General features: G+C 41.5%; 1 protein-coding gene across 1 annotated transcript in view; it reads left to right on the top strand.

Moving 5' to 3' along the window:
- Positions 1–26,728, top strand: part of IL31RA (interleukin 31 receptor A) — a 56,779-nt gene that overhangs the window by 22,721 nt on the left and 7,330 nt on the right. The window contains exons 7-14 of the mRNA XM_043489189.1: positions 3,156–3,321; positions 10,292–10,371; positions 13,774–13,990; positions 19,072–19,254; positions 20,252–20,353; positions 21,185–21,331; positions 23,257–23,397; positions 25,196–25,289. Of these exons, the coding sequence (XP_043345124.1) occupies positions 3,156–3,321; positions 10,292–10,371; positions 13,774–13,990; positions 19,072–19,254; positions 20,252–20,353; positions 21,185–21,331; positions 23,257–23,397; positions 25,196–25,289 (1,130 nt within the window). The remainder of the gene's footprint in view (positions 1–3,155; positions 3,322–10,291; positions 10,372–13,773; positions 13,991–19,071; positions 19,255–20,251; positions 20,354–21,184; positions 21,332–23,256; positions 23,398–25,195; positions 25,290–26,728) is intronic.

Genomic DNA, 26,728 nt, shown 5'->3' with positions numbered 1-26,728 from the left:
TAATAAGTTGTGTCTGACTCTTTGCAATCCCATGGACCATAGTCTGCTCGGCTTCTCTTTCCATGGGATTTCCCAGGCAAGAATGTTGTTGTTCATTCGCTCTGTCGTGCCTGACTTTCTCCAACCCCATGGGACTGCAGCACGCCAGGGTTCCTGGTTCTTCACTATCTCCCAGAGTTTGCTCAAACACATGTCCACTGAGTCGGTGATGCCATCCAACCATCTCATCCCCTGTCACCCCTTCTCCTCCTGTCCTCAGTCTGTCCCAGCATCAGGATTTTTTCCAATGAATAGGCTTTTCACATCAGGTGGCCAAAGTACTGGAGCTTCAGCTTCAGTATCAGTCCTTCCAATGAATATTCAGGGTTGATTTTCTTTCAGATTGACTGGTTTGATCTCCTTGCTGTCCAATGAACTCTCAAGAGTCTTCTCCAGCACCACAGTTCGAAAGCATCAATTCTTCAGTGCTCAGCCTTCTTTATGGTCCAATTCTCACATCCGTATGTGACTACTGGGAAAACATAAGCAAGAATACTAGTGTGGTTTACTAATTCCTTCTCCAGGAGATCTTCCCAACCCAGGGATTGAAACTGTGTCTCCTCCATTGGAAGGTTGATTCTTTACCACTGAGCCACCTGGGAAACCCCTCCTATAAATAAGATATCACTATTCTTCTTCTTCTTGTTGTTGTTTAGTCAGTAAGTTGTGTCCGACTCTTTGTGACCCCATGGACTGTAGACCACCAGGCTCCTCCTCCTTGGGATTTCTCAGGCAAGAATACTGGAATGAGTTGCTATTTCCTTCTTCTGGGGATCTTCCTGACACAGGAATCAAACCCACATCTCCTGCATTTACAGGTGAATTCTTTACCACTGAGCCACCAGGGAAGCCCCATTGTTATTACAGATTAGTAAATTGCAATGCATTGGAGAAGGAAATGGCAACCCACTCCAGTATTCTTACCTGGAGAATCCCAGGGATGGGGGAGCCTGGCGGGGTGCCGTCTATGGGGTCGCACAGAGTCAGACACAACTGAAGTGACTTAGCAGTAGCAGTAGCAAATTGCAATGTAGAGCACTTCGGTCATCTGTCCAAGATTTGTAAGTTACAGAGTTGAGCTCAGGTTTTGTGACGCCAAGTTCAGTCATTCATTTGACCATACTTTAGCCTCCAAACCACCCTCCCATGGCCGTAGTGTAAAGGGTTTCTACTTTTATAAAAGGGAACCATGTGAACACTCTACCAAAGGATTTCAAGACTGTTTTAAGAATTTGATTTAGGCTCTGCTCCAAAATTTCTGACTCATCTCTTAAGATATAAACACTTGGGATAAGCTAGGACTTGGCACAAAATATAGGTTGCTAGAAACAAAACTGGTGGTTAATTAGTGTTTTGGTAGGAGTCCATTGCTTGTTCTGAGTTAGGGGATTTTTAGATTTAAGCCTGTATATGGAGGATCAATTGGTCTTGGATCCACTGAGGACCAAAGCCATATAGCCTGGAAAAAAGCCACAGTAAAGAAGTCTTAGAGGAGCACTCTTTGGAACTTTAACTGCATTTTTTACTGCCCTGAGGCTGGGTCTGGGAAGAACAGGTTTGCACAGGTACAGTAAAGAGAGCTTTCTGATTGTGAGGAGACCCAACAAGAGACCAAGCATATGCTGAGGGTACTAGCAAAACAGGAGGAAAATTTTGAGAAATTAAAAATAGAATAAGAATATTATGTATTTTAAAAAGCATGAAAAGTAAAATAGAATGTCATTAGACTTCCTTACATGTGTTTTATGGATTAATACTGTTTTTATTTTGATTTACGATTTACTCATGGAGAGTACCATGTGGTTGACCTTCTCCCAAAGGTCTTAATCTGGTTTTAACTGAGCCCCATAACTGAGGTTGGTTGGGGAGGCTACTTCCCCAGAGATGATGAATTGCCCCAAGATATGTTCCCAGCAGCCCTGTTCTACCACTGCAACGTCTCCAGGGGCTTTTGCAGGAATGTGCTCAGGGAACCTGGGGCTCAGCAGCAAAATTGCCCTCAGGCCTGGATGCTGCTTCCTTGCTCTGATGCCATCTCACTAGCCTGGGAGTTCAGAACCGTCCATCTGCAGCTGGGATGCTCAGCTGTTGGCCACATAGACACATCCTGATTTTGCCCCAATTTCCTTTAGGGCCAGCACCTATAATTGTGTACCTATTTTTGCAGTTGTTGTACACATAAGCGATATCAGGACTTCCTATTCTTGCCAGATTCTATGGGCTAGTGTGCATCCTCAGAAAGTAGTCATGTCTGTAAGTACAGTTTATTTTCATTAATAAGCTCAATATAAAGTTATATAAACCTACAGCTAAAAGTTCATGTTGCAGCAACAATGATCATGCTCAGTAAGACATAGCTGAATTTCTACTTTCTTGAGGAGAGTTAAGTCCAGAGGGGCTTTATAGAAAGCAACACGCTCATTTACTAACAAGGAAACAGGTCTAGAAAGGGGAGGTAGTTTATTTGCCTCTCCCTATTCTGCACATTGAGAGAGTGTCAAAATGAACTTATGTATCTAGGATACTGAGATCTTTAGCAACTTGACTGATCACCCAGAGACCAATCATTTGAAATGGGAAGTTTGAATAAAAGGAAAGAGTCTGGGCTTGAGGGAATCTGTGCTCTGATCCTAGTTCTGCTGATTATAAATGCTGAGGTAGTCCATAATCACTTAACTTGTCTGGGTTTTGTTCATGGCATGAGTTTGAACTGAATGCTGTCAAGGTATCTTTTACATACTGTTCCTTGAGATCTTATCTCTAGGTATTGTTGTCATCTCCAGAAATTAAACTGAGGCCTGTATTGGGTGCCAGGACTCCATCCACCCTGCATCTTCCAGGACAGCAAGATTCACTCACATCCAGCCCAGAGGCAGGAATATCTATCTCACAAGCTTAGAAACAAGAAAGGGGATGGGTGGTGGTTCTTGGGGTAACACCTCTATTTGATGCTAACAGTCTCCAAGCATGTGTAGAAGTTTATTTATGAAAATTAAAAAATTTGAAATATAATGCTACTAGTTCAGAAAGGTAAGAGAGGGTTGGGGAGTAAAGAAGAAACATGGAAAGATAACATGTGGTCTCCCATCCAGCTTAAGGCTGTCTTTGTCTTTTAGATGGAAGTCAACTTCACCAAGAGCTGTGTGAATGAAGAGGCAGCATATAACCTCACAGGGCTGCAGGCTTTTACAGAGTACGTTGTGGCTCTGCAATGTGTGGCTCACAAGTCAAGGTTCTGGAGTGGCTGGAGTCAAGAAAAAATGGGAATAACTATGGAAGAAGGCAAGTCGGTCCCTTGTGGTTTCTTTCTTGCCTGCTCTGGTTTAGGGCAAACTGAACTGAGCCCTTGTGGATTTTGTCAAGTACTTTGCCATACTTGGGAATCATGGAATCCCACAATCCCAGAGCCAGAGAGTCTGTACAGTGCGCCTCCACAGGGCATGCATGTCACATGCCTGAGCCTACAGGATAAGCTGGCCTTCCCCTGATGATGTTAGTGACATTAGCAGCTTTTTGCCTTGAAGGCAAAGGACCATATCTTGAATACTTTTATAAAGTTCTTATACTATGCTTGAAGTAGTATAATATTATTTAAAGATGTCCTATGATAAATTAAAGTTTGATGTTGCAAACCCTGAGCTACTGCTAAAAAATAAAGGTGTAACTAATGAGAAAAAAGGTCACATCTTTAATTATAGTGAAGGAAGGAAGGAGAAGAGGATTGCACCTTGATTGAATGGTTACCATGAGTCAGGAATGGTAATTAAGAACACTATTGGGTTGGCCAAAATGTTCATTTGAGTTTTTCTATAACATCTTACAGAAAAACTGGAATGAACTTTTTGGCCAACCTAATCTATGGGCTTAATATAAAATCCAGCCTGGCTGTGGAGTAACTTTGGGCAAGATACCCACCCTCTAAGATTCAGTCTCCTTACTAATTTTTCCCCTTTTCCATAATGAACTATAATTTATAAAATTGAGTTAATAGTAGTATCTACTTTTTAGTATTATGTTAAAGATTAAATGAAATAATTGTGTTTAGCCCATAATCAACATTCAGTAATTGACAAATTTCCTATTAGTGTTATTAATTCTCCTAAGAGCCCTATAAAATATGTAGAATCACCTCCATTTGCAAGTGAGATAGCTGAGATGTTAATTTGTTCAGGGTCACTCAGCATGTTACCATGCTCTGTAAATCAAGAGCCTTGCCCAGAGCCTGACCCCAGTAGACGTTCAATAAGTGTTTGATGAATGTGTTCGTTTCCTGTGGCCACTGTAACAAATTGTGGGTGTGTGTGTGTGCTCAGTTATTCAGTCATATCTGACTCTTTGTAACCCCATGGGCTATAGCGCGACAGACTCCTCTGTCCATGTAATTTTCCAGGTGAGAATACTGGAGCAGGCTACCATTTCCTACTCCAGGGGATCTTCCCAACCCAGAGACCGAACTCCCCTCTCTTGTGTCTCCTGCATTGGCAGGTGGATTCTTTGCCACTGTGCCACCTGGGAAGCCCGCAACTATTTTTTCTTTTCTAGTTCTAGAATTCAAAGGTCCAAAATCAGTTTCATTGGACTAAAGTCAAAGTGTTGGCACAGTTGGAGATTTTGAAGGGAGAATATATTTTCTTGCCTTTTCTATCTTCTAGTAGCTGTCTGTATTCCTTGGTTTGTGGCCCCTTCCTATGAACAAAGCATATTACTCCAGTCTCTGCTTCTGTCATCACATTACCTTTTTCTCCTCTTCTGTGTCAAATCTGTCTGCTTCCTTCTTGTAATGACCATTGTGATAATATTTAGGGCCCACTGGGATAATCCAAGATAATCTCCCCATCTCAAGATCCTAACCCAATCACATGTACAAAGTCCCTTTGGCCATAAACGGTAACGTTTATAGGTGATAAGAGATTTGTACTTAGATTTTGGGGCTTCATTTTTCAACCTAATATAATGAATGAATGACTAATTAAATGAATACTTATCAAAGGCCACACATCTTCTGAAATATGTAAGAGAAACAGAAAAATGCTGATCATTCTAACCTTCTGAGGCTTTAACTTTGTTTATGAGACATGTAAGTTCTAGACCATGAATTTCCCCTCACCCCACCCCGGGCATGATTTCAGGCCCTTTTTAATCAGTCTTACAACAAGTCCCTCACTGATCTTATGCAACATGTGGGGTCAGCTCCCATGCTCCCTGGTCTATATGGCAAAAGTGTATTCCCCTGGATCCTGGTTGAGTTTCCCATGAGACCCAAATTAGTGTTAACAGATATTTGCCATGTTTGCCCATATGATCATATGTCTGGGAATAATCAGGTGCCTTCTGAATTTTGTATCTCCCACTGGAGATGTTCATGCTTAGTCTGGACTACTCATTGGTGGATGTAGTTACAACAAAGATTCATGTGACACACATAGAGGATTGGGCTGGGTGGCCTCTGAAGTCCCTTCTTACTCTAAGATTCTATTCATCTATGGCATCCAAGCATCCAGGCATCCAGGCTTCCATGCTCAACTGTAAGAATACAGGAAAAAGTAACACAAAATTTCTAATCCCTATGTGTTTATATGCTTAGAACAGCGCCTTACAAATGGTAAGTGCTATATAAATTTTAAATAAATAAAAATACATGCATGATTAAAACAAAACTAGTCAAGTTGTGGACTTAATGTGAATTTTTGATTAAAATTATATGCAGTATTTGGGAACACTGTATAGACATCATCTTAAATAATCCTCAGATGGTAAAGCATCTGCCTACAATGCGGGAGACCTGGGTTCGATCCCTAGGTCGGGAAGATCCCCTGGAGAAGGAAATGGCAACCCACTCCAGTACTCTTGCCTGGAGAATTCCATGGACAGAGGAGCCTGGTAGGCTACAGTCCATGGGGTTGCAAAGATTCGGACACTACTGAGCAACTTCACTTTCACTTTCAAAACAAATATACTAGTTTACAAATACCAAACAGCACTTAAATTATACAATATAAAATGACCCAATGGTTATATTCTGTTGGAGTGCTCAGTTATTGCTGTCTGTGGCTTGACTGACCCCTATCTTTTAAAATATTAGAACGAAATGCAAGCAATATCCTTGTGCAAGTTGTCCTCTCCCTCTGCTATACCTCTCAGCAGGCAATCTGGGAGAGTGAGTTCTACCCTGGGTTTGATCTTGTTTTGTACAATTCTCCTCCCTGTAGCTGTCATTCTTCTTAGAGACCTAACATCATTATGGTTCACTGTCTTAAGTTCATCACAGTCCAACCACTTGCTAATGTCAATTTCATACACTTGTTTCACCACTAGAAATGAGATTTACCATTTCAACTGATTTATTATTTCAGCTTGCTTGGCTAAGATTGACTACCAAAACATTAGATGCTAGTGTCCTCTGTGCCCTGTGCTAGTTAAATAAAATGAACATCTGTCAACATTGCCACTGGACAATTTTTGCTTTTCTTAATTTTTTCAGAATCCCAGAAGAAACTAATGAAAATGTACCCACCCCTGGCAAATCCTAATTTATCCTCTTCTAATTCATAAAGTGTTTCCCTGTTTCACAATGAAATGCCACTGTTTTATACACACCACCTCAAACCTTTTCTAATGTGAAATTTTCTGTTTTAAGTTGAATATGAAGTACTCTTCCCTTTTGCATTTCAATATATTGATTATTAGGATTATTTACTCACATTTAAGCATATAAATATATACTACATGAAACACGCATACTACATGAAACAGCTGATTCATTAGAAAAGACCCTGATACTGGGGAAGATTTAAGGCAAAAGGAGAAGAGGGCAGCAGGGGATGAGATGGCTGGATCACATCACCAACTTAATGGACATGACCTTGGGCACACCTCGGGAGACAGTGAGGGACAGGGAGGCGTGGAGTGCTGCAATCCTTTGGATCGCAAAGAGTTGGGCATGACTTAGTGATTGAACAGTAACAGGAAACATATAATAATATTTAATTCCTGGCGCCATTACTTAAGAGTTATATTGGGCAATTTTCTCACTTCTTAGCACCTCAGAAGAGGAAATAGTAATATTGATGTACCTAATTATAGGTCTGCGGAGGTTAGATGAGATGAGTCAGGTAAAATGCTTAGTATGTGACACTTGCTAAAAGTGAGCGATTCTTAGTGTTAGTCTTCAGCAAAGGCAGCAGAATGTGTCTAAAGTGTTGATTGGTGGTGACTGTGAGTACTTCCAGATTGTAACTGGAACAACAGAGCGGCAAATTCTTACTACATCTGTCCAAACAGTTGATGCCTTGGAATATGTAAACTCCAATATGTAATTCGAGAAGGAAATGGCAACCCACTCCAATATTCCTTGCCTGGAGAATCCCATGGACAAAGGAACCTGGAGGGCTACAGTCCACGGGGTCACAAGAGTTGGACATGACTTAGCGACTAAACCACCACCACCAATATGTAAATATTTTGGCAAATTTGTGAAAGCTTAGTATTATTTCACAAATACAGAATTATTGCTTTTCCCCATTTGGTTAAGCTGGATTATTAATTTATTCATTATCAACTTATGATCTTGGAAAATTGACTGTAATAATTGTAGAAGAGGGTTTTTCAGATGGCTCAAGTGGTAAAGAATCCACCTGTGAATGCAGGAGATGCAGTTTCAATCCCTAGGTTGGGAAGATCTCCTGCAGGAGGAAATGGAAACCCACTCCAGTATTCTCGCATGAAAAATTCCATAGACAGAAGAGCCTGATGGGCTACAGTCCATGGGGTTGCAAAGAGTTGAACACAATTGAGCATGCACACATAATTATAGAAGATTTAAATGCTAGCCATTTTTTTTACTAAAAGTCGCGTCTGTAGGAAGTCTACATCAGAAAGACTGTTTCTCTTTGGAACACATCTGCAGGAAATAGTGACCACAGTGAAAGAAGAAAATACCTGATTAAATTCCTTCATCAGCACTGTTTACTATCTACTAGAACTAAATGGCTGCCTATGGGGTAAATCTAAGTAGAATTTTACTTTTTCTAATCAATGACTGGAATGATTGATTATTTAATAATCAGTTTATTTTTGTTTCTGTCTATGCTTCAGATGAGTATTTGGAACTGGCTTGTAATGAAAACTTTGCCTTTAGGCTTTTTCTTTCTTATTCTCAATATTATTATCCCAGAGTCTGACTTCCATGTAACTGGAACAGAGAGACTCTGCAAGTAAGAGATGGATTGAGAGTCTTTCCAGTTCCGTGGGTCACCTATGAAGGTCTCATGACTTTGTATCTTTGTGCTGAGAAGACTGTCTTCTGGGAGGAACACTGTCTTTGCTTACATCTCAGGCTGTAACCTGATGACAGGCTGAAACCTGTTACTCTCTGTCTGAGTAAGTTGAGTCCTGACTGTCCAGTCTCTTGATTCGGTAAGGACATTTGGGAAAACTCCTGGCAGAGCTTGTAAAACAACATTTCAATGGAATGAAGATTGAGTCATATATAAAGTTTAAATGTTCCAATTTCCTTATATGGAACTTACATGGAATTATAATAGGTCTCATCGGGACACTTGGAATCTAGCAGTTAGACTGTGTTAACCACACTTTGACTTCTGCAAGCATAGTTGTAGAAATGTCACCCTTCATTGATGACAAGACAGGTCATTGATTTAATTGCCCTTTAGTGCACTTTTCTACATTATGAAGTTGTCTTTAATTAGAGTTCAGTATGTAATTTCACATTGAACACTCAATTACCTAAATTAAAAACAAAAAAATCCTTAAAAATAGTCTCTCAGTACTAAAGTAGTTTAGATCTTGGCCTGAGTGGCAGACCCCATTTTTTGCAGACTCAATTACATTCTTTTCATCCATGTGAATTCCTCAAGAAAAGATTTAGTGTTCGTAAACTGCAGCTTCAGTTAGAGACATTTCCTCAATTACAGGCCAATAGCCTTCTGAACAGTTCTTTAGAACCCTGCTTTCCTCTCTTGACTAAAGTGTATGTGTCATTCTTTAGTCAGTAGCTCAGCATTTTGAAATTTCAGGTGCATGTCAGAAGGTTCAACTATAAATTACCAGTGGCCCACTTTGTGCCAAAACTCCTTGAGACAAGATATTTGGGAGATACAGTCTAGAGGTCAAGTGTAATAGAAATTCCTCTCTCTCTCTCTCTTTTTTTTTTAAGTTTTATCCCTGAATAGTTAGATCATCAGAAGCTAACACACTTGAACTATGCTGTCTTCAGGTATGTTGTTTTTCACGGGAGAAATGCATGAACCTAGCTTTCACATTATGACCTTGTATTTCATAGAAGACAACCATGAGAAGTGTACACCTGCCATATTTATGTACTTTTGTTCAACTGTGATTGCAGACATCAGCTTTTAGGTTATCTTTCGTCTTTTTTGACTGGATCTACAAGATAATTCCATTTATGAATTTAATGCCCATAGCCTGAAAAAACTTGCCTCTTCACAATGATTTCTATGTGTTCTTTTTATCAGCCCTTAAAGAGTACACAACTAAATTTTATTCTTTTTCACTCTTCCTGCCTGGAAGATCAGCATTAAATTTAGAGCTCAGAGAGGGGCTTAGGAAAGATTATTTCTCTGCTTCTTTCTTCTTTGATTCTTTGTTGTGCTTTATAATATTGTAAGTGTGTGGTTTCATCTCTTTGAGGAGTATATATGGCATAAATTATATATAAAATCTCCTTAGCAGTTATCTATGTTATTCCTAGCTTTCATGTATGTGAATGATAGAGGACATGAGATGTCATATTCCAATCTAGATTTGAATGATAAATTATATTACAGTGGGATCTATTGTAGTTTTATTTTAGCTTACCTTAAGTCATCAGATCCAAGAGCAGTTTTATTTTTTTATTTCATTTTTATTTTTGCCCTACATGATTCTGGTTTTATTTTTTTCACAAAATACAAAGCTTTTCACAACATTATAGTAGTGTTCTAATACAAGAAAATCCCAACATTTTCATTGCAGGGGAAGAGTGATTTATGTATAGGATATTAATTTCATAGATCCTTTGTTATTTTTGACTTTTGGTTGATTCTAGTCCTTCAACCACAGGATAAAGACGTCATTGCAATGAAGTCTTCCACTCTCCACCTTACTCCTGCTGAGCCCCTCGAGCAAATCCTCCCCAACTTCATTTTCTAAACAGACAGCCTCACTAATTTCACCATCTCCTGCTACAACTCCCTTCTGTCTCTGCTGAACACCTCACTCTTATTCTTTACAGCTCCACATGGCCTGGATCTATGGAGAGTCCTGAGATCAGACAAAGTGGATGGAAAAAGGACAGTGCAGTTGTTGTGGAAGGTGACCTCTCTCTGGGTTATTATTTACAATTCTGTGTAAAAGCCTTGGTCTCTTATACCTCTAAGAACTGTGATTATGGACATTTTACCTCCTTAATTTCCTTCCCTAGAGGTTTTGATACCCCAAATCTCACAATGGTTTCCTACCTCAGAAAAGCCCTATATGTCATTTTGTAGAAGTCCTGAATGGGCAATGCAGACCTTGAGCCTTCTTCTTTGATCTGAAATGTTAACACTTGGAAATGTTAACACCTGGGACAGGTACAAAATGTGAGTGCAAGTGTAAGTGCAGGAGGCTCCTTGACCTTCTGGAGAGAACTGTCGCTGGCTGGCCTTCACTCCAAGGCAATGTAAAATTATATAGTCCCCACCCGCACACTGGAGAAGAGCACTGCCTTGGGGTTGAGCTTACTCGTGTGTCCTGAGGTCATTGCACAAGTGCCCCCCAGAGCACTGGGGCAGTGGGGTGCAAGGATAGAACAAGGGCCAAATGGTCTTTGTAGGATGGAGGCCTCGGAATGAGGAACAAAGGAGGATCCAGGTGGTTAATATAGAGGACACGAGAGAGGGGATGAGAGATGACGGTAGGAAAAAGGACAGAAAAGGAGGGGAAGAGGGAATCAGTAGGAAAGGAAAGGGCAAACAGAGGGGGAAAACCAGCCAGAAAGCAGGAGAGAGGAGTTGGGGGGAAGAAGAGAGGGAGGAGAGCAGTGAGATGCCCCAATTCTTTGGTGTGTCTCCAGATTCCTCAGGAAATACTCATTGGGTTTTCTCATACTTGCTCAAGTCTGGGCAAGTTTCAAATGCTCTTGAAAATGGAGAAATCACCCTGCTTTTTCCAAATGACATCCCAATCCCAGTTACTTCAGGGTTGGAGCATCCTTCTACCTTTCTCCTCTCCCCACCCTGAGGACAGAAGGACACCCTCAGTGGCAGCAGGCAAGGGAGAACACAGCCAGTGAGTGGTGGTGGGAAATCTTCAAGAATTGATCTCAGATGTTGTGAGTTCTTTCTCAGTCATCAAGTGTGGAAAGGAATTACTCTGTCAACATATTTCTGAGAAGGAAAGTAAACAAGGGCACATCCTGTGTGTGGCCAGACCCACATAGATCAAGTAGGCCAACCTGTGAAGTAGGTGAGTGAGATGGACTTGAATGCCCTTTTTCTTCTCCCCCTCACCTGGAGACTGGTCTTCCTTTTGCTTCAGTAGAGTTTTCTAAGAATTAGAGCTGCTTAAAAAAGAATGAACTAAAATCAGATCATGGTGATGATTGCACAACTCTTGACTATACTACAAGCCAGTGAGTTGCACATTCCAAAAAAGTGAATTTTCTGGTATGTGAATTATATCTCAATAAAACTATTATTTTATTATAAAAAAAGAATGAGTTATCATGAAAGATAAATGCCTCCCAGTCATTAGGAAGATTTTTAGCTGACTTTTTATGTCATGAGAGGTGTAAAGGAAATTCTCAAACCAAAAAGGCAGTGGGACAAAGTGACTTCTGAAGTCCTTCTGACCTTATGTTCAGTCATTCCGCTCATCTCTCTGTGTTATCAGTAACAGAAAGAGAAAAACAGGAAAGCCCTCTAATTCCTGAGAAATACTCAGCATGCTGATCTCTAGCAAAACATATGATTAATGGGCTCAGGTTCAAGGCTGAATAAAAGGTTGGCCTGGAGACCCTGGGGTCACCTTCATTTCTCACCAAGGATTTGGTCTGGTAGGGTAACCTTGAATGTTCTAGTCCTCTTAGCTGGAATGTCTGGTTGCGGAAGCTAGCTCTCTCCTTGGAGAGGGTGGTATGGAGATAAAAGGACAGGGCACTCTCCAACCCCTGAAGGTTTCCGTGAAAGAAATGACCCAGGGCCAGAACAGACTTGGGATTGGCTCAGAGGAAATGCCTCAACTTTTAAGTTTATGCTTCTCTGTCCATTACCAATATCCACTGGATCACAGAAATAGCAGAAGAATTCCAGAAAAATATCTGTATCTGCTTCATAGACTACACTAAAGCCTTTGACTGTGTGGATAACAACAAATGATGGAAAATTCTTCAAGAGATGGGAATATTAGACCACCTTACCTGCCTCCTGAGAAACCTTTATGAAGGTCAAGAAGCAACAGTTAGAACTGGACATGGAACAACAGACTGGTTCCAAATTGGGAAAGGAGTGTGTTAAGGCTGTATATTGTCACCCTGCTTATTTAACTTATATGCAGAGCACAGCATGTGAAATGACAGGCTGGATGAAGCACAAGTTGGAATCAAGATTGCCAGGAGAAACATCAATAAACTCAGATATGCATATGACAACACCCTTATGGCAGAAAGTGAAGAGGAAATAAAGAGCCTCTTGATGAAAGTGAAAGAGGAGAGTGAAAAAGTTGGCTTAAAACTCAACATTCAGAAAACTAAGATCATGGTATCTGGTCCCATCACTTCATGGCAAATAGATGGGGAAACAGTGGAAACAGTGAGAGACTTTATTTTCTTGGGCTTCAAAGAGCCCACTGTGGATGATAACTGCAGCCATGAAATTAAAAGACGCTTGCTCCTTGGAAGAAATGCTATGACAAACCTAGACAGTGTATTAAAAAGCAGACACATTACCTTGCCTACAAATGTCCATGTAGTCAAAGCTATGTTTTTTCCATTAGTTGTGTATGGATGTGAGAGCTGGACAATAAAAAAAGCTGAGCACCGAAAAATTTATGCCTTCGAACTGTGGTGCTGGAGAAGACTCTTGAGAGTCCCTTGGACAGCAAGGAGATCAAACCAGTCAATCCTAAAGAAAATCAACCCTGAATATTCTGAAGCTGAAGCTTCAATACTTTGGCCACCTGATGCGAAGCGCTGACTCACTGGATAAGACCCTGATGCTGGGAAAGATTGAAGGCAGGAAGAGAAGTGGGTAACAGAGGACAAGGTGGTTGAATGGCATCATTGACTCAATGAATTTGAGTTTGAGCAAACTCCGGGAAAGAGTGGAGGACAGGGAAGCCTGGCGTGTTGCAGTCCATGAAGTCGCAAAGAGTCGGACATGACTGAGCAAGTGAACAACAACCTCTCCCATTTAAGACAGAGAGAAAGATGCTGCCTAAAGGAATAAGGAGTGGTTTGCTTGCATTGGTTTGGGCATCATGTTAGTTTAGCTTTGTGGAATTAGATTTATGTCAAGGGTTGATACCAAGAGACCATTTAGAAATCCCCTCTCCTGGCATCTGGAGGGTTAACATGGCATAGCGTATGTTACTCATCCCAGAGGGATCATCATATGATTATAGTTTAACACCTAATAGTTAATATTACCTCCCATCCCTGATTCCCACCATTTATTACTGTCTCAATGACTTTCTTTCTTTGCTGTTAGCAGTAAATTTTGTTTCCTTTGTGTTCAGAAGGCAAAAGGAACCCCAGTCCTGGAGAAAGTACTTGGTTACAACATATGGTATTTTCCAGAAAACAATACTAACCTCACAGAGACAATGAACACTACTGACCAGCAGCCTGAACTGTACCTGGGAAACCAGACCTACTGGGTACATGTGATTTCCTATAATTCTCTTGGGAAATCTCCAGAGGCCACCTTGAGGATTCCAGCTATTGATGAAAAGTGTAAGTATGACATAAACTTCCTAGTTAGATGCCTTACCCCATCTGATTTGCCAAGGAATTGTCCTTATCATGAGTTTGAGTAAACTCCGGGAGTTTGTGATGGACCGGGAGGCTTGGCGTGCTGCGATTCATGGGGTCACAAAGAGTTGGACACGACTGAGTGACTGAACTGACTGACTGACTGACTCTCCCTATCCTCTCAATGGTTGCTGTTTTTTTTAGCATCAAAATGAAAATGAAGTAAGGACATTTTAGGTTATGGTGAGGTAATCATAATCTTCAATTAATTAATGAGCTTCTTGAAATAATGTTCTTTTGGAATAAAGCCTGTGTTGAAAATCAGAGATTTCGTAAATCATAGGATACACAGTCATGAGCCTAGAAGTTCTATGTGCAGCAAGTATTTGTTTTATTCTGAGTGAATATAAGCTGGATTGAGCATTATACAACTGTCAGATCTGCCATGTTTATCCTCAGTGGCTAAAAGATGTCTTTCGAAATCTTCCCTTCACAGTTCTGACCACATCCCAGTCTTGATTTGTTCACTCTCCTGTTTTCTTCCTTTTCTCCCTTCCATTTGATTATCTAGTTAGGGATAGTTCTAATGTTAATTGTTGTTGTTGTTCAATTGCTAAGTAGTGTCTGACTCTTTGTAACTCCATGGACTGCCCCATGCCATAGGCTTCCCTGTCCTTCACTGTCTCCCTGGAGTTTGTTTGGATTCTTGTTCATTGAGTTGGTGATGCTATCTAACCATCTCATCCTCTGCCACCCTCTTCTTTTGCCTTCCATCTTTCCCAGCATCAGGGTCTTTTCTAATGAGTTGGCTCTAATGCTTATTCTTGCCAATAATTGCTCATTACACCTTTAATTAAGTAATTTTAAAAACGTTGCTACTCTCATGCAAACTTATATCCTGTTTTGGAATAAAATAGCTTCTTTGAGTCTTGTTCAAAGAATTGCAGGCAATCTATTTCCTCTTCCTGGCTTTATTTTCTCTCTAGATCTTGTTGCTGTTGTTCAGTTGATAAGTTATGTCTGACTCTTTTGCGACCCCATGGGCTGTAGCCCACCAAGTTCCTGTATCCATGGGATTCTTCAGGCAAGAATACTGGGATGAATTGCCATTTCCTTCTCCAGGGGATCTTCCTGACCCAGGGATCTGACCCTTGTCTCCTGCGTCTCCTGCAACAATGTGTAGCAATGGCAGTGTTGAGCACTTGCAACAGATGCCTGCAAAACCTAAAATGTTTCCTATTTGACCCTTTACAGACCTCTTTGCAATTCCCAGTCCAAGACATTTAAGAATGTGATGTTTTACAGAATTTTGTTTACTAGAGTCACCTGGAGAATAGTTATAATAATACTTGTAAGTTTAACAGTCATTAAGTACAATTATCCAATATTGTCCATTAGGATATGTCAGACATTGTGCTAAAATGATATGATTCAATCTAATTTTAGCCTCACATGACCCATGGGATAGGTGCTATCAGGTTTACTTTTTAGCTGATGAAACTGTGATTCAGGAAAGCTTAGTAATTTGCCCAAAGATCTCTCAGGTGGACTTTAAGCACAGGTCTACATGATTCCAAACTCGTCCAATATATTTTATCCAGAACCTTGGACTTAGTAAAGTAACTTAGAAATCTGATCACAGCTGCTGTGTGATACTGAATGATTATTTTCCTCTGTGGACCTCTGTTTTCCTATCTTTCAAATAAAGAATTGGAACAGAAACACCTTCAGGTTCCTTTTGGCCCCAAGACAAGAAGCTCTGCTTCTAGGAGACCTTAGCCAGCAGACAGCTGTGGAGTGGTCTGAGGCAGGACATGGCAAAACATGGCCAATTGTCCGAGGAGGAGGTTGGTACTGAGTTGAGGTAGGGTTCAGGTTGGGCTAGGATGGTGGGCAAAGACGAAGCACTGCTAGCATCTGAGAATGGTATTTGATGGGCCTGGAGTGACTGACTTCATGCAAATCATAAGAAATTAATGGCATGTGCAGTCTAAGTGCCTTTCCTCTTTTCTCAAGAGGGATCTATTTCCTACCACATCTGGGGGTGTATTGTGTTTGGAGAAGTTGCTCAAAAAGTGATTGTTGAGTGATGGAGGCAATTAGTCAACATTCAGTAGAACAATGACTTGGAAACTTCTTTCAACAACCCTTAATGCTGCCCAGGCCCTTTCCTCTTGCTAGGCTGACTCATGGCTTGATTCCACACCCTCTGTGGTCCAGAATCTGTGCTTATTTCTTAACTCTTTAGACCTGACTTCTGCTCCTCAGAGTTCCAATGCTGCTAAAGAGAAATAGTGTGGGATTAGCAACCAACAGTCACTTCCATCTTCAAGTTGGGATGTTCGTGCAAGTGGTTTATTAATCAGAAAAGGAAGGAAGGCCAGGGAAGAGGAGGAAGAGGAGGCTGAGCCAAAGATGTTGATTGATTTTCCCAGATCTTCCCAACAAAGCACCATAGACTCGGTGACTTCAAACAACAGAAACTCAAGTGCCTCATTGTTCTGCAGGATAGAAAGTCTGAAAATGAGGCTCTGGCAAGACCGTGCTCCCTTAAAAACTTGTAAGGGAGGATCCTTTTTATTCCAGCTTCTGGAAGCCCCAGGCTTTCCTTGGCTTGTAGCAGTCTGATTCTAATCCGACTCATTCCTCACATGACCAGCTTCCTGTGTGTATCTTTCTTTGCATTCAAATTCCACTTTTAAGGAGACCAGTTGTATTGGGCTAAGGACTCTCATCTTATTTTAGCTTCTTACACCTGCTTTCCAAATAAGGTTACATTCTGCAATACCAAGAATGTCTTCTGTGGGCACACAATTCAACCCAGAATGGTTCGATCTGAGTTGACAGTCCTGGGGAGGGTGGTTCCAGCCTGACCCTGCACAGGAACTCTGAAGTTTGTTACAGCTCAAAGTTATCCTAAGCAGGTGACATAAAGACAGCAAAAAGACATCAGAGGGGATTGGTTGGCAGTTTAGTCTCTAAGTCGTGTCCAACTCTTGTGACCCCATGGACCATAGCCTGCAGGCTCCTCTGCCCATGGGATTCTCCAGGCAAGAATACTGGAGTGGGTTGCCATTTCCTTTTCCAGGGGATCTTCCCAACCCAGGAATCAAACCTGGGTCTCCTGTATTGCAGGCAGATTCTTTACTGATTGAGGGGAACAGGGAACACTAATGTTACCTGCTTCAAGAGGCTGAGTAAGTTTCCTAATGCTCCAATAATGACTTTAAGCCTGACTGCAACAGTGACTAAGGATGTTTAGAGGCTGTGAGCCGGGGAGGGCAGGGAGAAGAGAGCTGGAACTCGAGGGCTCAGGTGGGGTTGGTTTCCTGGCTCTGTGCTCCTTGCCCTACTCCAGCTTCACAATTTCCCCATGGCTCCGTTGCTCTTCCGCAGAGCTGCCCTTTCAAGGTGACATATTCTCTGGCCTTGCTTCTAGACCAGACGCTAGAGTCTCTCATAAAGGCCTAGTATGGGGAAAGGACTCCTTTCCCTCCAATTGTGAGCTTCAAGAACAGAGGCTGTGGGGCTAACCCTAACCCTCTGGGGCTTGTTGTTGTTGTTGTTTTCCTTTTATTTATTTATTTATTTTAAATTAATTTTTATTGGAGTATAGTTGCTTTTGGAGTGGGGAGCTTCCTTGGTGGCTCAGACAGTAAAGAATCTGACTGCAATGCAGGAGACCGGGTTCGATCCGTGGGTCAGAAAGATTCCCCTGGAGAAGGAAGTGTCAGCCCATTCAAGTACTGCTGCCTGGGAAAGCCCATGAACAGAGGAAACTGGTGGGCTACAGTCCATGGACTTGCAAAGAGTTGGACACGACTGAGCAATTTTCACTTTCCCATTTAGGTCACCACTGAGCACTGAATAGAGTTCCTTTTGCCATAGAGTAGGTTCTCATTAGTTATCTATTTTACACATAGTAATGTATTTGAGCTCCGGGAGTTGGTGATGGACAGGGAGACCTGGCATGCTGCGATTCACGGGGTCGCAAAGAGTCAGACACGACTGAGCGACTGAACTGAACTGAACTGAATGTATTTGTTATATAGGCATAGTAGAACTTAGTACCCCCTGGCCTCTTATGCCAAATCTCTATACTTGCCTAGGTTTCCAACTTCCAGAGGCATTTTGGCTTTTTTGAGGGACTCCACCTCTTCTTCTGCCCTCATCCAGAACCATCTTTGATGTTAATTTAAACATGCTTCCTGTGGATTCCAATTCTATAGGCTCAGGGGTGTTGCAGGCGGTTAGGAGTAGAAGACGGGAAAGCCACATGCTGTGGTCTTCTGAGCCCTACTCCTTCATGCCCTCCTTCTCCTCCTTCTCTCCCCACATCTCCAGTAGTCCTCTCTTCTGCATATTCAGAACATTTTCAATAAGGGAACTCTCTAATTCTGATTAGATCCCAGGTACTAGACTTGAAGCCACACGTTCAACTTTTCTACTAAAGAACACTGTGGACTGTTCCCCCCTGTCTTTTTGCTAGGTCTGCAGGGAATGCAGTCATTTACCTATTGGTCCACATCTAGGTGCTTCAGTTGGGTGTGTCTATATCCTTCTGCACAGACACAGTTCTTCCTACCTGAAGATGGGATTGCATAGCCAGGTTGTATAGCACCAGTTTAGATAGTTGAAATTAGAAACCATCACCCTGGTATGATTTTAGGGTCACCAGCTTCTAGCTTCCCAGTCACAAAGTTATAGATGCCTGAAATTCTACCTTTAGAGATCTATTCTTTGTCTCAGGCTTACTTTCCTTTTGATTTGCACAGACCCCAGAGATGCCTGGTAATTTTTCTTAGGCATCAACAGTCTAGTAAGGTTCTCTGCTGGCAACAGGCAAATTTGGGGAAGATAACAAAAGGCACTTCATCAAATATTAAGAGTAAGGAAAAGGGATACAATAAAAACATTAAAAACAGCATCCCAGTGGAAGGTGGCAGTGGAGATCCTGAACTTTGACCTTCTTTACACTTTGGGCAGTGAATAGATGTAAATGTGGTTGGTGCATTTGGAGGATGAGTTTGGTGTTGTGAAGCAGTCTTTTCCTCTCCTTTCAGTGTTCCAGTGCATTGAGGCCATGCACACCTGCCTCACTCAGGACCAGCTGGTGGTGGAGTGGCAAAGCTCTGCTCTGGAGGTTGATACATGGATGGTGGAGTGGGTCCCAGACTTGGACTCAAAGCCCTTGGCCATTTCCTGGGAGTCTGTGTCTCATACCAGGAACTGGACAATCCAGCAAGGTAGCCAGTGCGGACCCCACAGGTTCTTGCTATGTAGGATTCACTTTCGTTTTCACCAGTTTTAAAATCCTTAATTTTGGCTTCAAACCTGTAAATTGTAAGTAATAGAATTTGACAGGCTAGGGCAAGCTTAGTGACGTGTGCTTCTTGGCATTTCCCAGCAATGCTGGAAGAATAAGCCGTGAGTATCAGACTAGGCAGCTGACATGCTTCCAGGCGGAAAGCACCATATTTGGTGGTGGACACCCACTATCAGAGAGCTCTTCCCAGATACCATGATCATGTGGATACAATGTGGAAATCATGCGATTGTGTGGAAACACCAGAGTTTGTATCCCATCTGTCCTATTCAGGGTGCCTCCTTCAGTTCTGGCTACATGTTTAGGTTCTAGGGCCCTTCCCCAAGTGACTGATACAGAGAATAGCCTTCTTTTCAAGAAAGTCCCTGCTCCGTATAAGACACATAAGTGAGGCTTTACTCTCCCAGTCCTATCACTCCAACCATTTTTTAATACTTAGTAGCATCTATATGAAGAATTATACTTATGTAGGGATGCAGACAGACAGAAGAGCTAGAACGTATGGTAGCTGAGTTCTCTAGGGTGATATGCTATTGAAAGAAGAATTAAGTTTATTCTGTAGTGTTCCCCAAATGATGTAACAAAATCAGTGATGAAGGAGAGCCTGGATCTCTTACTTCTCCCTTCCTGGGTGGCTCCGCCATTTTGTCAGAGTGGTGCAGGTTTGGTTCTAAGAATTAATTTTAACATGTTAGAAACAACATAGATATTAGAGACCATCCAAGTTAACTTCCTTATTTTTCAGATGTGGAGATGATTGAGAAATAAAGTATCTTCTGTAAGTCACAGGTCATAAGTCTTAGTCTAGCATTCCGTCTTCTATGCCATGCTCTGCACCTAACGCTTCTTCCTCCCTCCCTCACTCCTTCTCTCTCTTTCCCTCCCTCTGCCCCCCGGCACCTCCCCTTTCTCTACAGATGAACTGAAACCTTTCTGGTGCTATAATATCTCTGTGTATCCAATGTTGCAAAACCGAGTGGGCGAGCCATATTCCGTTCAGGCTTATGTCAAAGAAGGTGGTACGTATGGACAAGGTTCCATTGGGCAAAGGAAACTCTGGGGCCTGTCCAACATTTACTTAAGGCTGTGAAGGCCTGTAGCTTGTTCACAGTTTCTTTAGTGCTCATCCGTGCTGCACATTTAGCTTGTAATAAGCTATGTATACTTATTACAGTTTGTAGAAGTTGACACAGTTGTGGTCAGAGTATGGAGTCACTGAATTTTAAAGCTGTGGTGGACATTAGAGATCATCAAGTCCAAGTCCCTCATCTCACAAAAGCAAGGCTCAGAGAGGTGAACCAACTTGCCCAAAGTCACAAAGAAACAGCGCTAACATCTCTATAATCAGAAAAGAAAGACCAAGCTAGGGACCCTAAGAGTTAACTGTAACTTGGAGATGCTAAAAAATTATATTTGATTGTATAGCAATAATCAAAGGTTTTATTGGTGAACCACTCAGACTTTAACTTCTACCTTTTTGGAAGTTAACATCTTCCAGATTCAGCCTTAGGAAATACATCCTGTCACTCAACGATAGCTCACGGAAGCATAATCTTCAACTGTTTGATAATAGCTATTACACATATGGATGAAAAAGCTGGGTGCCAAATTAGTGAGAAGTCTATGAGGAAGTACTCTTTCTCTGGTCTTTGACTCTGCTTCTCTTCCTGTTTGAGAGGCATGATTCCAGACAACAGTTTTCTCAAGACAAATTGATTCATCATTTCCCTACTCTGCCCCACCTCCCACCCCCAGCACTGATTACAGTTTGAGGACTGGGCAGAGACTTCGTAGGGGAAGGATGTGCTGGGGTGTGATTCAGTGTTCATTTGTCTCCCTGTCCTATAAAGTTCCATCAGCAGGTCCCGTGACGAAGGTGGAGAACATTGGTGTGAGGACAGTCACAATTACATGGAAGGAGATTCCCAAGCATCAGAGAAATGGTTTCATCAACAATTACACCATATTTTACCAAGCTGAAGATGGAAAGGAATTCTGTAAGTGAGCTTATAGTCAAGCTGAAAGAACCCTGAGCCCCAGATAGATGCTGCAGATAGACCTGCTATTGGGGTAGCTCCTATGGTGGGTGCCCTGCCATTTTGCAGGAATCACTTAACTTCCTTGAGATTCTCTGAAAACAGTGTCAAGGGTGTCCATCTCTTGAGTTTTTAAGAGTTAAATGAGATTGAAATGACTGTACCTGAGAGTCCTGTAGGGACTAGAGAAATTGATGTAATTTGTGCCCATCAGGCTGTGAACAGTGGGCCCCCAGGGAGCTCTTGACCTTTACTCCAGAGTGGGACATGCCTAGATTAAAGGCTAGAGGGGACAGACCCTGTTTGGTGGCACTTGCTTCAGTGCAGGACCCTTTACAATGGCTTCTATTGTCCACTGCCTTTTTCTTGCGTCTACAATATTGCCTGACATCCTCAATTGTGGGCTAGGCCTGAGTTTCTGTTTAGGCTAATTTTTTTTTTTTTTTTTTGGTTACGGTAAAATACATATAATGTGCATATAATGTAAATTTTACCACTTCAAACATGTGAAAGTATACAATTTAGTGGCATTAAGTATTAAACATCTGTAATGTTGTAACCATAATACTACTCATTTCCACTCCAAACAGAAACCGTGTACCCATTAATCAGTCACTTCCTTACCCTTGTCCCACAGTCTGCAGCAACCACAAAACTCCTTTCTATTTCTATGGGTTTACCTATTCTGGATATTTCATATAAACAGAATCCTACAATATGTGACTTTTTTTTTTTGCCTGGCTTCTTTCACTTAGCATAATGTGTTCAAAATTCATCCATGTTGTAGCATGTATTAGTATGTCATTCCTTTTTATGGCTAAATAATATTTTATTATATCAAGAAACATTTTTTTTAATCCATTTATCAGCTGATAAAACATTTTAGCCACTGTTATTAATGCTGCTATGAACATTGGTGTATAAATATCTGTTTGAATCTCTGCTTTTAATTCTTTGGGGGTATATACTAGAATTAGAATTGCTGGGTCATTTGGGAATTCTAAGTTAACTTACTGAGGGGCCACCAAACTGTTTTCCATAGCAGCTACACCAGTTTAAATTTCCACTAGCAATAAATTAGAGTTCTAATTTCTCTACATCCTTAACAACACTTGTTATTTTTCATTTTTAAAAAGCGTGGCTGTCCTAGTGGGTATAAAATGCTATCTCAATGTGGTTTTTTTTTAAAATGTATTTATTTTTAATTGAAGGATAATTGCTTTACAACATTGTGTTGGTTTCTGTCATATATCAACATGAATCAGCCATATCAACATGAATCAGCCATATCAATGTGATTTTGATTTGCACTTCCATAATAACTAATGATGTAGAGCATCTTTTATATGCGTTTGTTGGCCATTTATATATTTTCTTTAGAGAAAGTCTTCTCAGTCTCTTTGCTCGTTTTTAAGTTGGGCTGTTTGTCATTCAGTTGTTGAGTTGTTAGGGTTTGTTTTTGTTTTTTTTTAAAAAGCATTCTGATTACAAATTCCTTATCAAATGTATGATTTGCAAGTATTTTTTCCCATTCTGTGAGGTTTTCACTCTCTTGATAGTGTCTTTTGATGCACAAAAACTTTGAATTTTGATGAAGTCCAGTTTAATCTTTCTGCTGCTTCTGTGCTGGTGTCATATTTAAGAAGTCATTGTCATATTCAAGGCCATATAGATCTACCCTATGTGGTTTTCTAAGTGTTTTATAGTTTTAACTCTTATATTTAGGTCTTTGATCCATCTTAATAAGCTAATTTTAATAGAGAGATAGGAGTATTAGATGGCCAAGCTTGGAAGCACAGGTTCCAGTGCTCTTATTTGAACTCCAATAAAGCACAGTTTTCACTTGGGTTTGGCTGTGGTGTTTGACTTCTGTATTTTTCCTTTAGCCAAGACAGTCAACTCCAGCATCCTGCAGTGTGACCTGGAGTCCCTGACACGAAAGACCTCTTACACTGTTTGGGTCATGGCCAGCACCAGTGCTGGGGGAGCTAATGGCCCCGGGATAAGCTTCAAGACATTGTCAATTAGTGAGTACTCTTTTAGTCCCTGGGAATGTCTCCTTGACATTTCCTTTAGGCCAGTCACAGATGGTGTTTGCCAGGGGCAGGGGAAAGCCAAATGAAAGGGCGAAGTAAGAAGAACCATTTGTTGTCTGACTCACTGGCCTTCCAGGAAAGCATATGAGTGATGGGACGGAGAACAGGAAGATTGAGAGCTGAATCTAGAAAGATGGTTCGTTTTGCTTCTTCCTCACGGGTAGCCCCAAATCTTCATAGAGAGAAGGGATCAAGTTAATGCCAACTTCACTGACACTTCAAACCAGCCCCACCTCAAGACTGTCCCCAGTTTACAGTCGTCAATCCCTGTGTGTCAAACAAGGAAAAACCTTGCACCATTGACCCACTTAATGTCATCATTCGTGGAGTCTTTTGAGTAAAAAAGTGCATAATATGTTCTAGTAATCAGATTTTATATTAAAAATGGGAGCAAGAAAAATTTAATAAATAAAACAATAATGTAAAATGTGATTCATATGATGCTTGTGGGGCCTATTCAAGAGGGGAAAGAAGATGGGCTGAGAAGGGAGATGAAGGAGAAAGAAGGAAGGCAGATGGGAGAAACAGGTTAATTTTTCTAAGTCTTTGAATGACAGAGATTTGATTGTAAGGATATACTAACACTGTTCTTAAAAATGAAACTTAAAAGTGAAGGAATATTACACAATTTCAATAAAAGCTAGAAACAGTCTAAACATTCTTGGAAGTCCCTTGTTTATTATCATGTTTCCAAGAGAAGAAAAGCAGTTTATGGTTCCAGAAAATGTGGGTATAGTATGTGTTTCTACACAGAAAACATGTTCTTTTTTATTGACTGAAACATTGTCTTTAGGGACTTTTTTTTTGCTATTGCTGTCTAAAATCTTTAAAAATCATGTCATATTTTTACAACACTAGACACAAATTGCGTTATCTGGTGGAATTTCTCTAGGGGTCAACTTGAAGGTAAAAGTCTACCTTGGAGCCTAGAAGTTTTTTACCCTTGGTTCTTATAGATCTCCCTGCTTCTATCTTTGATCCTCTACCATCTGTTTTCCACACAGCAGCCAGAGTTTAAAATCCTAGACCCCTTGCTTAAAAGCCTCCAATGGCTTCTGTTGTATTTTAAATAAAACCCAAACTCCTTCCCATAGCTTTCAGGACACTTCCTCATCTGTCCCTTCCTGATCTCACCTCCCACCACTTCCCAATTATGTTCCCATTTATGCTCCTGCATCTGCTCTTTTTTCTGTCTGGAATGCTTTCCCCAGAATGAACATGGCTCATTCCTTCTTATTATTCACATTAGCTCAAATTTCACTTCTCCCAAGAGCCTTCCTTTGCTACCCTATCTAAAGGTGCTAACTCCTATCCCACTTTACCCTAGTTATTCTCTAATAATAAAAATAATTTTTAAAATACCCATTTTATCTGAAATAATCTTACATTATTTATTGTCTGAATTCTTGTACCAGAATGTAAACTCAATGAGAATAGGGATTCTTGTGTTTCTTGCTGTTTGTTTTATTACTCAGAATAGTGTTTGGCAAATTATAAGTGCTCAGAAAATGTTTATTAAATGAATGAAACTGGAGGATGAACCTGGGGAACATAATTTCAGTCAGTATTATTCAGGGAGAGGAGAAATGGAATGAATTTGAATTAAATTGAAAGGAAATTGACAAGGAATATGTTGCTAAAACTACTGGAAGGAAATATTACTCTTTGATTTTTGTCAAGAAAGTAAGGAGCTCAGCCTACTACTAATTTTGTTCTCTTTTTCCCAAAGGTGTCTTTGAGATTTTTCTTGTAACTTCTCTGGTTGGAGGGGGCCTTCTTATTCTCATCCTCCTGACAGTGGCATATGGCATCAAAAAACCCAAGTGAGTTTGGAGACAACAATGCGGGCCCTCAAAAGTGGAAGGCACCATGGGTGGAAGAGGGTGCTCTGCTATTTAGGCATGTTCATTCATGTTTTTGGTTTTTTACCTAGCTACTGAATTTATCATGTGCCTTACACTGTGGTACATTAGAATTCTAACTGGAGCAGAGGACCTCTACCCCCCACAGCCCCATGCACCAGGCCTAGGACTTTTTGAAGCCAGGGAAGTATCAGCTGCCTCACAGGCTTTATCTGCTATGTTCTGCAATTGAGACTAGAGTTGGGGAGAAGATCCTCTCTCTCAGTGTCTAGTGGGGACCACTGGCAGCAGCAAAGGGTCTCCAGGTGGCCAGCTTCTCTTCTAGGTAGAGTAGGGAGCAGGGTGCCCATGGAGTTGGAGCTCTGGCCAGCGCATGCCCAGCATAGACTAGTCCTTGCTAATTACACAGTGTTGGAGGGCTGGCTGAAGGCCATTTGTCCTGCCTGCTCTGGCCACTGTAGGGAAGGAAGCCTGTCTTCAGGGTCTTGTCCTTTCTCTCCCCAGAGAGCCTCATTCTACCCTGAGGGTCATGGGCTCCCTCCCTCTCTCCAGAACTGCACAGTTGTGAGTCTTCTCTGCCAAGCTGAGGTTGTGTGTGCATGTATGCTAAGTCACTTCAGTCGTGTCTGACTCATTGCAACCCTAGAGACCCTAACTAGGGACCATAGCCTGCCAGACTCCTCTGTCTGTGGAATTCTCCAGGCAAGAATACTGGAGTGGGTTGCCATGCCCACCTCCAGAGGATCTTCCCAGCCCAGGGATTGAACCCATATCTCTAATGTCTCCTGCATTGGCAGGTGGGTTCTTTACCACTGACGCCACCTAGGAGGACCAAGCTGTGCTTAGTTATGGTCAAACTAAGTCAACCTCAATTCCCGTGGATTGTAACTGAATCTTCAGCACAAATTCTTGTAAATTTTGCATATCTAAAAGCTCCCAGGTGGTGACGATGCTGCTGGTTGGGAACCACACTTTGAGAATCACTGCTCTAAAATATGAGTATCTTCTAAGACTTATATTGTTACCTTTCCTGGGGAATAAATCTCAAACAAATGGCTCTGTGATAGTGTGATTCCCGGCACCAGGACCAGGGGGTGGAGATGCGGTGGCAGGAGAGTGGGAAAGAGTAACTTTGTCTGGGGAAAGCTCTCCCTCCATTACGTCCCACAAATGACTTGCAGTTTCGCCACTCTCCTGCCCCTACCGCAAAGCACTTTGTTTTCTCAGTTTCCATCAGGAGGCTGTGAGCTTGCCATTATTCAATAGGGAGTCGTACAATTCCCCATGTGTGTGTGCATGCTCAGTCGTGTCTGATTCTTTGTGACCCATGGACTGTAGCCCACCAGACTCCTCTGTCCATGGAAGTTTCCAGGCAAGAATATTGGAGTGGGCTGCCATTT

The sequence above is a fragment of the Cervus canadensis genome, chromosome 16 (genome assembly GCF_019320065.1).
Source record: "Cervus canadensis isolate Bull #8, Minnesota chromosome 16, ASM1932006v1, whole genome shotgun sequence".
In the NCBI taxonomy this organism is placed as follows: Eukaryota; Metazoa; Chordata; class Mammalia; order Artiodactyla; family Cervidae; genus Cervus; species Cervus canadensis.
The sequence above is the reverse complement of the archived record's forward strand: the minus strand, read 5'-3'. Positions and strand labels throughout refer to the sequence as shown.